Source organism: Aethalodelphis obliquidens, unplaced genomic scaffold (genome assembly GCF_003676395.1).
Source record: "Aethalodelphis obliquidens isolate GAN/ISIS:26980383/991018 unplaced genomic scaffold, ASM367639v1 scaffold2, whole genome shotgun sequence".
Taxonomy (NCBI): Eukaryota; Metazoa; Chordata; class Mammalia; order Artiodactyla; family Delphinidae; genus Aethalodelphis; species Aethalodelphis obliquidens.
In genome coordinates this window covers 33,241,757-33,256,982 of record NW_020837946.1, presented here as the reverse complement: position 1 = coordinate 33,256,982, position 15,226 = coordinate 33,241,757, and the positions used below count along the sequence as shown (strand labels likewise).

At 46.0% G+C, this 15,226-nt stretch overlaps 1 protein-coding gene across 1 annotated transcript in view; it reads left to right on the top strand.

The window, feature by feature from the left end:
• Positions 1-15,226, top strand: part of KIAA2012 (KIAA2012 ortholog) — a 110,267-nt gene that overhangs the window by 21,433 nt on the left and 73,608 nt on the right. Inside the window, 6 exon segments of the mRNA XM_027123866.1 lie at positions 95-278; positions 883-1,025; positions 3,545-3,713; positions 7,032-7,181; positions 10,816-10,986; positions 13,396-13,506. Coding sequence (XP_026979667.1) covers positions 95-278; positions 883-1,025; positions 3,545-3,713; positions 7,032-7,181; positions 10,816-10,986; positions 13,396-13,506 — 928 coding nt within the window.

Here is a 15,226-nt window from a genome sequence, read left to right as displayed (position 1 = left end):
CCACCAGTTTAGCCACAAGGTCTGACTGTTATAGGAACCTGCTCTGTTCCTTTACAAAACCTGTTTTCAGGAATGCGTATCTGTCCTTCCCTAGGACACGTCAAAAGGGAATCACCGTTGCATCCACGCTTCAAAGGAAAGCCACCATGAAAAAACACAGCAAACCTCCAGGAGGGCCCTTGGGCATGCCCGCATCGATCATTCTTGGCTCCTGCGTGACAAATCCCACACGACATTCTATGGACGCGCCTTCCCCAACAGGAAGGCAGATCTCAGCGGTAAGAAGCCAAATATCTTGCTTGTTGATCTCGGTAAACCTGATCCTGCAGAGAGCACCGAGGCAGGCTGAGTGTCACTTCCTCATGCCACTCACCTTAGAAAATAACTGCCAAAGTCCAGCTGGAGGTAGGAATGAGACCAGTCCTCAACCGCACACATTCCGCAGTCAGACTGCCTGTGCTCAAATTACCCCCACTTACTAACGGTGACCTTGGGCAAGTTATTTAATCTTACAGAGGCTCCGTTTCCTCATCTGTAGAATGGGAATAATAATAATACCTCCATAAGGCTATTATGGGGATTCAGTTAATGCATATAAAATACTTTGCATGATTCTTGTCCTATAGTTAACACTTAATACATAGTAACTACTATGATGATCGTTATTATTCTCCCTATCACCTGACTCAACCAACAAGAACCCAACCCAGATAATGAGATTAGGGCTTCCTGAAGCTACCTCAGCCAAAGCCATGGCCGTCTGAGTGCCTCGGCGCTCTCTGTCTCTCTTCCCATTAACCCAAAAGTGATAAAAGTTGAAAGTCAACTGTCCATCCCCACCCCGGCAACTAATAAGTTCTTGTTCCCATCCTGTTTCTACAGACAAACAAGGGAATATGAAACTCCACCAGGGCAGAAGCAGCCACTTGTTCCAGGAGCCTCCTGCTGAAAGATGTCTTTTCCCTCCTGTAGCATCTGCCACAGGCTCAGAAAAAAACACATCTGGAGAAGCGAGGAGGAAAAAGGTTGTGTGTGTGTGTGTGTGTGTGTGTGTGTGTGTGTGTGTGTGTTTTAAGCATGCGCGCACTTAAAAGATTAATCTTAATCTAGGAATGAGGTGACTCAAAGGGATGTCTCAGAGAACAGGCCTTACTTGCTTCTGAGCTCACCGGGTGGAGCTGGACTAAAGCTGTAGTAATTTACTAAATGTTGAAAATAGTGAAGTACAGGAAATTTCAGCTGCCCCCGATTAAAGCGTTATGGTGTTAACCAAACTTTCTGGTGCCAACAGAATCCCTTTTCCTGTTAAGGGGCTGAGGTTTATCTGTAAGCGTGTAAGGATAGAATTTGGGTTTGTAAGCAGCTGACCCACTTCAACCTCAAAATGCTGGAACCCAGAAATGGTTTTGCTTAATTTGAGGGTCTGTCACCTTGAAAATGTAGGATAAATTTTGCAGGTTTATCAACCCCCTTCAGAAGTCAGGTACACCTTCCTTAAAGACGTCCTTCGCCGTCTCTGGCCTGGTCCTGCCTTGAAATTCTGTGTGGGTCTTCAGTTTGGTTGGGGGGCACCTGTGCTGAGTGGGAATGAGCAGGGACTCTGGAACGTTCTGCCCGTGGCAGCTGTGTTACTTGAGCCAGTGGCTCACCACTCTGAGCTATAGTGACCTCCTCTGTGCACACAGATAATAATGCCAGCCTCACAGGGCTGATGGAAGGATGAAAGGAGATGAAGCATTTATGTGAAAGTATCTTGTGTCCAACTGGAAACAACAGCAGTGTTAGTTCATGGTGGGGATTCGCACCATCTGAAGTGGGCCTGAGGAGCCATGGGCACACCAGGTGGTCCTGGTGCCAGTGAGGGAGGTCGTTTTCAGTCTATTCAGGATTTTCTCAGATTTTCCATGTCCAAGCTGATCTAAACCTTTCCATTCATACCAGAAGGGCATCTGTCTTCCCAGGTTCCTTTGAACCAGGAGTAAACAGCAGGCCTGACCTGCCAGGGTCACTCAGGCCTAAGGAAAGCCCTCAATCTCACACCCAGTTCAGCCCAGAACCAAGCCAGGCTCAGAGGACAGGAGTCCCTTCCCTCAACCCATGTATATGATTTAGCAGAGGAAAGCAATATTTTCCACTATATTAAAACTCTGTAAATTTTTAATTACAATAGAGAAATTAAGGCTTGGCTTATCAGCCATACCTCACACAAACCATTTGAGTTTCCACATAGATTTCCCAATGCAAACCTTGTCAAACAAAATACACAAGGTCAGTATTCAGAAGAGGGCAGTTGGTGGGCAGCCGGCACCTGGACAGTGGAGGTCTCCAGGGACATAAATATGCTATGTGCATGTGTTAGGTTAATCATTTTCTTAACGTCTCATAATTATACATATTACCCTGAATATATTTGGGTGAATTTCCTTCCTCATTCAACTCTAAACACATTAGGATACTTGTGTGTGTTTCGGATCTTTTTTCTTTTTGAACACTAAAAAAGTGAGAGACGTTTTTATTTTTCCTCCTGTGAAACTGAAGTCCCTGAAACCCAGCACACGTATACATTTCATAGAACCAAGTTCGTATGTTAAAAGCTGCAAACTAAAAGGAGAAATTTTCAGCAACTTCTGAATAATTGGAAACAGGAGACTAAGTGCTACCCATAGCTCCTTTCTCTCTCTCTCTCTCTCTCTCTCTCTCTCTCTCTCCCCATATACATATACACATACACCACACACACACATGTTTTGGGGTTTTTTGGACATAAAAAAACTGGGTTACAGTTGTAGCTGATCCTGACACACAGTGATTTTTTTTCTAGCTATGTTCCTATTACAGACGTGTGGAGACAGCTAGGTATTCTGCTAGTGGCAAGATTAGGTATTAAACCCTAATGAAAGAAGAGTCTTCTCTCAAAGAAATATCATAGAAAAAAGCCTAGCTCCAAACACTGTTGTAGCTACACATAATTAACTCATTTAATCCTCATGGCAATTTATGAGGTGGGAAGTATGATTGCCCCCATTTTACAGAGGAAGAAATTGAAGCTTAGAGAGATGACATGAGGAAAGCAAACACAAATGTGTATTCCTACTTTCTGCCCTTTCTTACCTACAGGTTTGCACAGTCCACAATCTGAGCCATACTTTCTTCTCTTAACGACACAAGCCAAGATTTCTCCTTCTCCGGACATGGAAATCTCAGCTCTATCATTTTAATCTGGCTCAGTTTCCCGACTGCAAGAAAGACTGTATTTCCTCACAAAGGCTCTTGAATTTACATTTATACTTCTCAGAGCAATCAGAGGCTAGGTTAATGGGTGCATAACCACGTTCCCATGAAGCAAAGCAGCCCTACTCTAGTGAGTTGACCCGTTTCCAGGTCTGTCAGCTTTATCTCCCAGCCCTGGGTACAGAAGCGACATTACACTCAGCAGCTTCTGATGCTGGAGATTCAGTAAGATACAATGTCATTTATCCCTTGCAGGCAGCAGGATTTAGATACCTGCCAGATGGGGGTGTGTTTGTTTTTACATTTTCTCCAGGCACCAAAGGCTTTGAAATCACCTCCTATCTCAGAGGAATCACCCAGAGTCCTGGACCCCCTGAGGAGTCAACTTAAAGCCAATAAGCCCCCAGCAGAGCTCTTCATCTTCCCCATGAAGATTCATTTCCATACCCAACACCCCCCAAAAGGGAAGGCACGAAGAAGAGGTAGGTCCCTGTGACTCGGTCTCCTGAGGGAACCCGGCAGGCCAGGAAGGATTGGGGTGTGGGTCCCGCTAACGCAGCCCTCTCCTAAATCGTGGCTGACACTCTTCAGGGTCACCCCCTTGAGAGAACTTTTTTTTAAAGAAAGAAAAAGGATAAGTCTATAAGTAGCTCTCTTCTGGTCATACTCAACTCAATTTTTAAAATATTTATTGAGTCCTCGTCAAGCAGAGCATTTTGCTAAACTGTGGAAGAAAATGGAAGTCAGCCATACTCATAAATTAAGTCCAATGCACCGTAGATGTTATAAAGGTGCAAGAATTTTCAGGCAGCTTACAACAAATAAATGCAATATATTAAGAAGGACAAATAAAATTGAAATTGAAAAAATAAAACACCTGGTTAAAAAGAGTAGAGAAATAGATGTTATCAGACATCTGGGATGAATTCATTGCTTTTGGTAAGCACTGGATTTAGATGAGTTACCTGGCAGCCAAGATAAAGAGGATATTTGGATCTTTGGACCTTTGCTTTATAAAAGAAAGATAAAAGTTTGTCTGAAGAGCCATTTTCCTGATTTTTTGTAATTTATTTTATTGAGGTATAGTTGATTTACATTGTTGTGTTAATTTCTACTGTACAGCAAAGTGATTCAGTTATACATATATATACATTCCTCTTCATATTCTTTTCCATTACGGTTTATCACAGGATACTGACTATAGTTCCCTGTGCTGTATAGTAAGATCTTGTTGTTTAATCTGTATTATCATATAATATACAAACCTGTATATCATAGTTTACACCTGCTCATTCCAAACTCCCCGTCCTTCCTTTCCCCACTGCCCTCCCCCTTGGCAACCGCAAGTCTGTTCTCTATGTCTGTGAGTCTGTTCCATTTTCCTGATTTTGAATTAGGTACCATTATTATGTAATGTTAGATGATTTCTACAATCCTTGTCAGGGAAGAGATTTTGAGCTTCTAAGCAAAGTGCTAAGAGAGTACAGGTAAGGGAGAGAGCAATTCCAGCTGGGACTTAGAAAGGCTTTTTGAAAGAGGCTTCTGAATGACCGCTCAGCTCACCCTGCACCCTGCACCCTGCACAAGGAGAAAGTCTTTCTGACCTTCCCAAGCCATTCCACATTCTTGCCCCTGGGACTTTTCTGGGCAAGCCGAGGCAAAAGGCAACTCTCTAAACAGCTGACTCCAATTTTGAAGAAGTCCTAGTTCTGAGCTTTCTAGAAACTTCAGCAAAAACGGCCACTGATTTCTCAGTTTTTGCTCTATGGCTGTTTGGAATTCTCACTATGAAGAAGAATGTCTGTTAATCTTAAAAGACCAGTCAATGGAAGGGGTCATAAGGGAACTTTCTGAAGTGATGAAAATGTTCGAAATCTTGGTTGGTTGCATGGATATATACATTTGTCAAAACTCATTGAACTGTACACTTAAGATCTGCACATTTCAGTCCGTAGATTTTAACTTTCAGAAAAAAATTACTTAGCTCCTTAAAAAAAAACACATAGTATTACAGTATTTTTAAATGTAGGTTTTTCTTATTATTCAGGTATGATGAGGCCAATAGAGATCAGGAGACAACTGCCAGTGAAAAGATAGTCTGTTACAGTTCGCAAGAGGAGAGAGCATGCCACGCCCCTCGAGGCCACATGGAGAAGAACCAGGGTCAGCTAGGAAGCAGACGGGCTGGCTGAGTGGGGGTGGGGGTGGGGGGGCGTGTGGGATGGGCAAGAGTCTTTATTGCATTTTTGGCAGGAAGGAATGGGCGAGGCAGGGCAACCAGGCTAAGCCGGTTTGGGATTGGCTAGTTTGAAAAGTTTGGGCAGGCTCTGTGCATCAGGGCTGTCCCTGGTTGTCTGGTACCTGGCCCTGGGGGTCATTAAGGCAGGGGGATAGTGGCCTGGAAGTGTTAAGGAGGTCATGGCTGGGGAGGGGGGGAGGGGCTCTAGACTTATTGGTTTCCATATGAAATGTGCACTTGCAGGTGGTCCTTTACAGTCTCTAGGAACTGGCGAGCCCTGGGAGGGACAGCCTCCCCAGGGTGAGTAAGGTCCCAGATGTCAAAACACTAGAATAAAAAGATATGCTTACTGATTCACTTTGCTGTACACCTGAAACTAACACAACATTGTAAATCAACTATACTCCAATTAAAAAAAAAAAAGACATGCTTAATATACACAAAGACAGGCCTATTTGCAGGATTTGGTTAAATCCTGATTATCTCCCATGATGACCCTGGAAGGAAGGTCACCAGGCCATCATGGACCAGATTCTTAAACCTATTAGATCCATTGAGCTTGCCAACACACTGACAAATGAAAAATAGGAATAAAATATACAGAAAGTGAATCCATTGAGTTCTTCCTTCTTTTGTATGTCAGTGAGGACTCCTTCAGTAACAGGTGTTAGAAGCCTAACTCAAACTCTCGTAAGCAAAAAAAGAAATGTATTCACTCATGTAATTGGATAGTGCAAGGACCAGCCAACTCCAGGCTCAGCTGGATCCAGGCCTCAGAAAATGTCCTCTGGGCACTATTTGTCTGAGTCTCTCAGCTCTGTTAGCCTTTCCTCTCAAGCACGTTGTCCCCATGTGGCGGTAAAGATGGCCTCCTGCAATTCCATGACAACTTGTTAACCCCGGTAGAAAGGATGTGCCTCTTGGACTTCCCTGGTGGCGCAGTGGTTAAGAATCCACCTGCCAGTGCAGGGGACACAGGTTCGAGTCCTGGTCTGGGAAGATCCCCATGCCGCGGAGCAACCAAGCCCGTGTGCCACAACTACTGAGCCTGCGCTCTAGAGCCCACTAGCCACAACTACTGAGCCCATGCACCACAACTACTGAAGCCCCCGCACCTAGAGCCCGTGCTCCACAACAAGAGAAGCCATGGTAATAAGAAGCCCATGCACCGCAAGGAAAGTAGCCCCCACTCACTGCAACTAGAGAAAGCCTGTGCTCAGCAACAAAGACCCAACGCAGCCAAAAATAAATAAATGAATAAATAAATTTATTTTTAAAAAGAGAGGATAATGCCTCTTAAAAGCTCTTGCAAAAAGTACCAAAATTGCCTGTGATTGGCCAGGCTTGGGCTATGTCCCCACCCCGGACCCAGTCACAGTGGCTAAAGCAATGAGGTGCTCTCGTTAGCCAGGCTTCAGTCACTTGCCCATCCCTGGAGTCAGGGAATGGACCACCCAAACCACATGGTTTGAGTGAGAGAAAGATGGGTCCCCAAAAAGAAGAGAGAGCTGGCAAAAACCACAGATGTCTACTACAACTTGGCTTTCTCTTTGTCTCCTAGGTGCTCCTGTTTCTGAGTCAGCACCAGAAACAGAAGAAGAGTCCAGGCCTTTATGGAGGCCTCCCCCGAAGCAGGTGCCCCTGAAAAGGCCAAGGGAATTAACAGTACATCTCCCAGTAGACACAGGGAGGGACACACTCTTGCCTCAAGGTAGCTATTCCTTCCCTCCAGCAACCCACAGGGATCTCAATCCAAAGGAGAGCCAGGCAAGACACATCAGGGTCCTCAGCCATAAAAAGGTGGCTAGAGGGACTTTCCTGGTGAAGCAGCGGTTAAGAATACGCCTCCCAATGCAGGGGACACGAGTTCGAGCCCTGATCTAGGAAGATCCCACATGCTGTGGAGCAACTAAGCCCGTGCACCACAACTACTGAGCCTGTGCAGTACAGCCCGCGAGCCACAACTGTGGAGCCCGTGCTCGTAGAGCCCGTGCTCTGCAACAAGAGAAGCCACTGCAATGAGAAGCCCACGCACCACAACTCATCACAACTAGAGAAAGCCCGCGCTCAGCAATGAAGACCCAACGCAGCCAAAAATAAATTAATTAATTTTTTTAATAAAAGAGGCTAGAAGGGAGGCCACTCCTCCCCGGCCACTTGAAGATGGCTTCTGCTCAGGCAGCAGCTGGTTTAACCAAAGTGCTGCAGTGAAACCAACTTCCTGTCTAGCTCACAAGTTACTTACTCACTAAATCAAACCCCCTACTAGTATTTCCTGGTTGCAGATGTAAAACAGCACCAAACTTACTACATATTTGCTGCACGCTCTATAGTTTCTCCCATGTTTTTAACCAATGGAATTTCATTTCTAATCTATTTGGGACTATTCATGAGAAGTTCATAATATCAACAAAAGGCATCACTCCAGTTTTTCAAAACATCTGAAATTATACATATGAGTGCATCAAAGTGTATATTTTTATGTGTTGATAGGTTGGAAACAATGGGCCATATTTAGAAAGCTCTATATTTTCACAAAACTGAAGCTCCTTCCCCAAGGGCAAGATGACGGTATCACAAATGCTAGGTGATCTCTGAGTGGTGGTAATCAGAAGAAGTAGAAGGATGAACATTCGTATTTAAGGAGTTCTTCCTCAGTGACAGGCACCGGCCTCAGGTTTTAACACATCTTATCTCATTTACTTCTCACAACAGTCCTACCCTCATTTCACAGATCAGAAATCTGAAGCCCTGGGAGATGAGTGACTTGTTTGAGGTCACACAATTATAAGTGGCCTCGCTGGGCTTGGAGCTGAGGCCTTCCAGTGTCAGAATCTGTGCTCTTATTCATTATACTGCACGGCCTCTCAGAATAAAAAAAATAAAAAAAAATGAACCCAGGTCAGGATGTTCTTGAGACATTTCCATTTTGAGAACGTCCTTTGATTATTGAGGCAGGGGCTTGATATCTCTTAAGTGAGAGTTAATCATCGTAAAGACTTTGAAGTTTTTTTTTTAAAAAAAATCCACATATGGGGACTTCCCCGGTGGTCCATTGGTTAAGAATCCGCCTTCCAATGCAGGGGACGTGGGTTAGATCCCTGGTCAGGGGACTAGGATCCCACATGCCGCGGGGCAACTAAGCCTGCGCGCTCTAAAGCCCGCGTGGCACAACTAGAGAGAAGCCCATGTCGCAATGAAGATCCCGCGTGCTGCAACTAAGACCCGATGCAACCAAATAAATAATAAATAAATAAATAATATATATATTTTTTAATCCTCATATGGCAAGGGTCACTCTGCGTGCAGACAGGTAAGAAAGCAGCTTTGCCCCTGTGCACCACAACGTCAGGGGCACCGCCTGAGCCGCCAGGAGGGATGGGCAACACCAGGGAATTTCATCTTTGGTGCTGCTCACCTCACACTGTCCTCCACTTGTTTTGAGCTGCCATGTCCACTGGGGACCCAGTATCTAGAGCCTGTCCATCCTCTGCTACCCTGCCAGGAGGAAGCTGGGCTAAGAAGTCCCTGGTAGCTTGGTTAGTTCAGTGTGTGATTCAACTGGGTAGTAGATTCATTTAAAAAAAAAAAAAGGTCTGAAGAGGCAAGATTTTCATGGCAATCTTTCTCACACAGGGGTCCCTGGAGCAAGGGTGTTTAGAACTAGTAAGTGGGACTCTCATCACCCCAGAGGTTGCACAGACCCATTTACGTGCTTAGCTCTGGATTGTTTCACTTCTCATATCATAAAAATGAAGCCAGATTTTTTATACGCACATACACACATACATATTTTATTTTATTGCTGAACGATCCGAGACTAAACTGCAGACTTTGTACATTTCATCCCTTATCAGCACGTATCTCCCAAGAGCAAGGATATTCTCCTTGTAACCACAGTACAATTATCACATTCAAGAAAATTAACATTGATGTAATACTCTTTTCTAATATATAGTCCACATTCAAATTTCTCTAATTACACCAGTAATATTCCTTACAGTTGTTTTTTTTCCCCCCAATCAATCCAGGGTTTCACTCAGAATCATACATTGTATTTAACTGTCACATCTCTTTAGAATCTTTTCATCTAGAACACTTCCCCAGTCTCATTTTTCATGACACTGACATTTTTTTTTTTTTTTTTTTTTTTCAGTATGCGGGCCTCTCACTGCTGTGGCCTCTCCCGCTGCGGAGCACAGGCTCAGCGGCCATGGCTCACGGGCCCAGCCGCTCCGCGGTATGTGGGATCCTCCCGGACCGGGGCACGAACCCGCGTCCCCTGCATCGGCAGGCGGACTCTCAACCTCTGCGCCACCAGGGAAGCCCGACACTGACATTTTTGAAGAGTTTAGGCTAGTTGCTTTACAGAATTATCCTCAATTTAGGTTTGTTTCCTCATGATTAGATTCAGATCAAACATTTGTGGCAAGAATGGCATGTTGGTGATGTTGCTTCTCCGTGCATTACATCAAGGGACACAAAATATCCCTTTATATTAATTCCCTTTGTTATAAGTTGTTCCATTATAAGTGATGTTAAATTTCATTATTTGGTTAAAGAGATGTCTTTCTCCATTGTTAAGACACCTCTTCCCTTTGTAAATAAGTAGCTTGTGATACTTGGAGACTGTGTGTGAAGCCAGCCTTTAAACACAAACACCAAGAGTGTGTTGAACATGAAATAAAGACCACTCTCTCTGAGATTAAGACAAGGTCCCAATCACTTTTAGATTACCCTCTAAAAATTAGGTTTTGCCCTCCCTAGAGCAGCTCCTAGAGCAGAGCCTGTTTTGGGAAAGAGTGAGAGAAAGAACAAAGATGGAGGTCAAGACGTGCTTTGCGTTTATCATCCATCCTGTTACCCTCTAACTACCATCTAGAAGGGGCTACTTTGTACTTTATGACCTGGAGGAGCCCTGAGATCGCTGGTTCTGCTTAGAAAAATTGCTTTGTGGTTGGAACTCTGTAGCCAATAGTCCCATGAGCTTTAACGCTGGGGTCTCCCCAGTTAGGGAAGGACCTTGCAGCCTCCCTAGTCTATCTCTTATCTCAGGAGCCCATCAATAGGATGAGGATAACAACAACCACTGTTCAGTTCCTCCCAGTTCTTGGAGGTTCCCCAACAGTAGGGCTGCTATTCTAGCCAAGATAATCCCACCTTGGCTGTGGGAGATACCCGGCCTCTGCTCCTTAGCAGGGCTGGAAAAGAGACAAACTTGAGAATGAGGGGAATAAGTGATCCTAGACACTAGGAGGCGCATCAACAGAATTAGAAAAGAGGGTCCTTCACTTTCTTACTGATCCAAATTCTCACTCGTACTTTTTCTCCTTTTGCTTTTGAAGAGGATGATGCTCCACCCCAGGCTGGCACTCCACCACTGTCCCTGACGGAAGGAAGAAAAGGTCCAGAGAGCCAGAGGGGCCTGGACAGCCCCAGGACACCAGGCCACAGCAGCCCCATGGGCCCCCTACACGTGAGACGGGCCGGCGGGGCACTCCCAGCAGTAGGACAAGGTAATCGCTCCTGGGGTGCACGGATGCACCCTGTTGGCTTGTCTGTGGCTCTGGGCTCATTTTAATCATCCTCCAGGGCCACACATAAGCTGTCTGAAAGCCACCCCATGGAAAAAAGGAAATCAGCAGTGTTTCCAATGCTGTCAGTGGGATTAACGGTCACCATGCATATTCCTCAAGAGTCAGTACATGTTTTAAGGGTTTTCTGCACCAACAGGCACTGCCAAGCTGTTCTGTGCTTTCCTCGCTCCCGGCAGCAGCGTGTGATGACACAGCTCCCTGCGCTCATCAGGGAGACTCGCTACTGGGTTTACCAGGCATTCTCAACACCGAGCCATAACCCTGCACGGGGCAAGGGAGCCTGGGGACGCTGCCAACAGGAAGAGTCCCCGGGGAGGAGTCACCCTCCGGCCCAGGGGCAGAGCCTGAGGCCTGTGCACAGAGAGAAAAGGACTCTGGATTTCTACTGAAGGATGAGGCAGGCAGGGCCACACCCTCTATGACTTAGCCCCACTCAGAGTTCTTATCCTTAAGAGCCAACAGTCCAGGAGGAAACTAAGACAGTGCAATAACAGCTTCCATGGGGGCTTTGATCTAAACGCAGCACATAAAGCAAAAGTTGCTTAGGGTCCAAATTACCCCTGAAAATCCCTTAGGGAGGGGCCATGCTGGAGACCAACAAACCATTTTCTAGAAAGTGCAGCCCAATCAGCTGTTCCTCCCTCATCGGATGATGGGTGGCTTTCTCTGATTGAGCACCAGATGAAGGAGCTGGTGTGTGTTTGGGTGCCAGACAATGTGAACAAAGTATCTCTGTTAACAGCAGAATCACACTCAGGGCCTAGAGAAGCTCACACTCGAGAGGAATGTGGCAACTGAGAGCTACCAAGAAGACAACAGATACCACAGCTTTCGTCCCATCCCAGGCTCGCTCAGAGACAGATGCCTCACTATTTAAATCCTGCTCGCTTGCACTCCCCCTGCCTCGACCCAAGCATTTATTTATATTTGAAGCCTTGTAAGCATAAATTCAGTACATGGATCAATAATTCCATATGTGCTTGCAGCTCCTCTGTTTAAGGCTGGAATGGTCAAAGTCAAATTCTCTCTCTCTCTCTCTCTCTCTCTCCAAAGAAACTTACAAACTATTTCCAAATGGAACCTTTCTCTTACAACCTCCTCCCTTTTATATTTGCATGGCAATGATGCTCTCTTAATTTTGAGCTAATGAACTGAACTTTAGGTACAGTAGTGTCACCACCAAGGGTATTCCTAGGAGGTTGCATTGCCCAGAACAAATCACACCAAACACACACACACACACACACACACACACACACACACACCCCGAATTAGACACCCTTACAAAAGGAGAACCTGATTAGAATGAATGCCAGGGCTGTGACTATGATGAATGCAGCCTGAAGCCTCAAGTGTGTAGGCTGAGTGTGTGTAAATGAATGTGTGTATGGGGGCACACGTGTGTCTTAGGGTATGTGTGTGCTTATATAGCTATGGGAGTACATGTGTATACTTGTGTGCTCGTGTATGTATGTGTGATTATGCAGGCATGCAGGCCTGCCTGCGAACAAGTACACATGTGTTGCTGTGTGTCCTTCCTCATGTGTGATACATGTGTGTCCTTGCAGGCACACCTGCATATATGTGCGTGCCTTGTGAGTGTGTATATATGTACGTGTGAGTGCACACCTTGGTGTAAGTATGTGTGTTTCCGTGTGTGTGTGATGCCTCTGCATATATGTGTGTTTACACACTTGTAAGCATCCACTGTGGCTGATTGCCAGCTCTACTCCTGACCTTTTTGCCTTGGAAATGGGGAAGGTAAAGTTATAGAAACACCCTCCATATTTCTAAGCAACTGAGAGAAATAGAGCTTCCTTCTCCTCCTTGGCCTCAGCCCCTTGGAGTCACTAAGCAGTCCCAGCACTTGAACCACAGGGCACAGCTGTGCCGCTGAGTACTGCACAAAGGCGTGTGACAGAGCAGGAAGCAGAGGCTGGAACCACCGAGCCCTGAGCCCAGGAGCTGGGCTGCACACACTTGGAGGATGGGGCTCCCTTTCCTTCACACAAGGTGCCCCCTCCAGGTTCACCTTGTCCCTGGAGGGCTGCCTGAAACCAGAGGATTCCCCCTTTTCTAGACCTTCACAGAAGGCACGTCGTAGGCTGTGGCAGCCCCGCCCTGTTCATCCCACACTGACTCCAGATGATGGGGCGTGAACCCTGGCCCTGCTCTGCCGAATCCCGGGAGTGGGGCTGGTCCTGCACCCTGGCAAGCACCTGAGCACACCGGCATCTGCCCGCTGGGGATTCAGGGAGCACGGTCCAGGTTCAGCCTCCCTCCCCTGCACTGGTGCTAACACTGCCCATGTTTGTGCTTATTTTCAAGAAAAGTCCAGAGACCCCACACTGGGACACTTCTTGCTGGGTCCAAATGGAGAAAACAGCTGCCTGTCCCTCCCAAGGCCTACCCAAACCGAGGAGCTTCTGTCGGGTGAAGGTAAGATGATACATCCCAGGTCAGCCTCGCTTTCTTGGGGGAAGATTTTACCTGCAGCTTCCAAAACTCCCCAGCAGCAGAGACATCATTAAAAACAGATGCAAGTCAACCAGCTTCTCCCCTCTCGCTGAACCCAGGGATGCTTCTGTAACTCAGACACAATAACCCAATGTCTGCATAGCAAGTTTGCTCTTGCTGGAGCATCTGGAGAGAGACGTTCCCATGGAATGGCTTGGAGGAGGCCTAATGTGCCGTGCTGATGTCTTGATGAGGATGATAAAGCCCTCTTGGTATTTGCCCAAACTAAACACTGCCTTTTCTCTTCTTTCCAACCACCCTCCAGAGGTGGAGGTGGCTAATTGGTAATCCAATCAGTTATCCTCGTTATGTGTATTGGTTCATTGCTGCGAATCATCTGGCTCCTGACAGATATCAAGGCAGTTTCCAAAATCCCTTCTGGCATGTTCACTTTTTGGAAAAGGGACGCTGGCTCTGGGCAATAACCATCTCGCAAAGGAAGAAAAAAAAAATGAAGTCAGAGGGCGATGAGTGTCAACCACCCAGGAACTATCATGATGCGTATGCATGAGTCGTACAGCCAGCAGGCCTCTTAATGAGGGAGATTAAAATCTGCACTCGTTTGGTGGGTGATGTCATGACTGCCTCAACAAAAAGAACATGGAATCAGAGCCAAGAGATTTGAGTAGCCCTGGCTTGTCCTCTATGTTGTCAGATGACTTTGGGTCAACTCTTCATTGTGTCCAAGGTTCCTCCTCTCCTTCGAAATAAGGGGATCGACTCCACCACCAGCAGCTATGGACTATTGCTGCATTTTATGTGTTGTGTCTGCTGCTGTGGAAGTAGCCATTTAGTACATGGATTTCCAGAAACCAGAATGCATTCGGTTCCAAATCCAGCATTAAAGAACTTCCATCACCACTTGGGCTGTCCCATGATATGAGTATAAAAATAACTTGGTTCTGAACTGGCGGAAGCAGGAGTGAGACAGGTGGAGGCCACTGTCACTGTGACACAGCTGGTACAACAGCTGGAACGCAAACACGATTCTGTTCACCTGCTACACATTTGTCCACTCTCTTCCAAGAGAAATAGCTCCCCTTTGGGCAAAGCAAAAGCCAGAAGCAGAAGAGGAAATATTTCAGTTACATGTTTAAGTTTGTTGTCATCTCGTCAGCATCATGTTTCAGTCACTTCGGCATCCTCCGCACTTAGCACAGTTCCTGACACAAACAGAGCAGGATCACAGTAAATGTTCATTGAAAATCTTTCAATAATTTCCACACAAAAGAAAGAGAGAAATGAAATTTATGCTGAATAAATCGAGACTTGCCTGCCATCTTGTCTTAGTCCCATGAACAATGTATTTAATCCTACTTGCCTCTCAAACCTAAAGGCATTCACTGTGAGCTTGTTGAATAAATGAACAAATGAGTCATCCGTCAATCAGTCAATGGCCTCTCTCTAGCCTGTCCTCCATATACAGCTGCTGGACCTCCAGTCTCGACCATGATTGCATAGGGCCCTGGGAGGCAGGCAGAACCTTAACCCACATCTCCCTGTTAATGGGAAAGCCCTGTTTTGTTTTGCTTTGGGAAGCAGGATACTGAAAAACATTTTCAACTCCTGCAAAGGATTTGCTCCACCCACACCAAATTCTTTGCAGCTGTTTGTTCAAATGTATCTTGATCACCATCCCCAC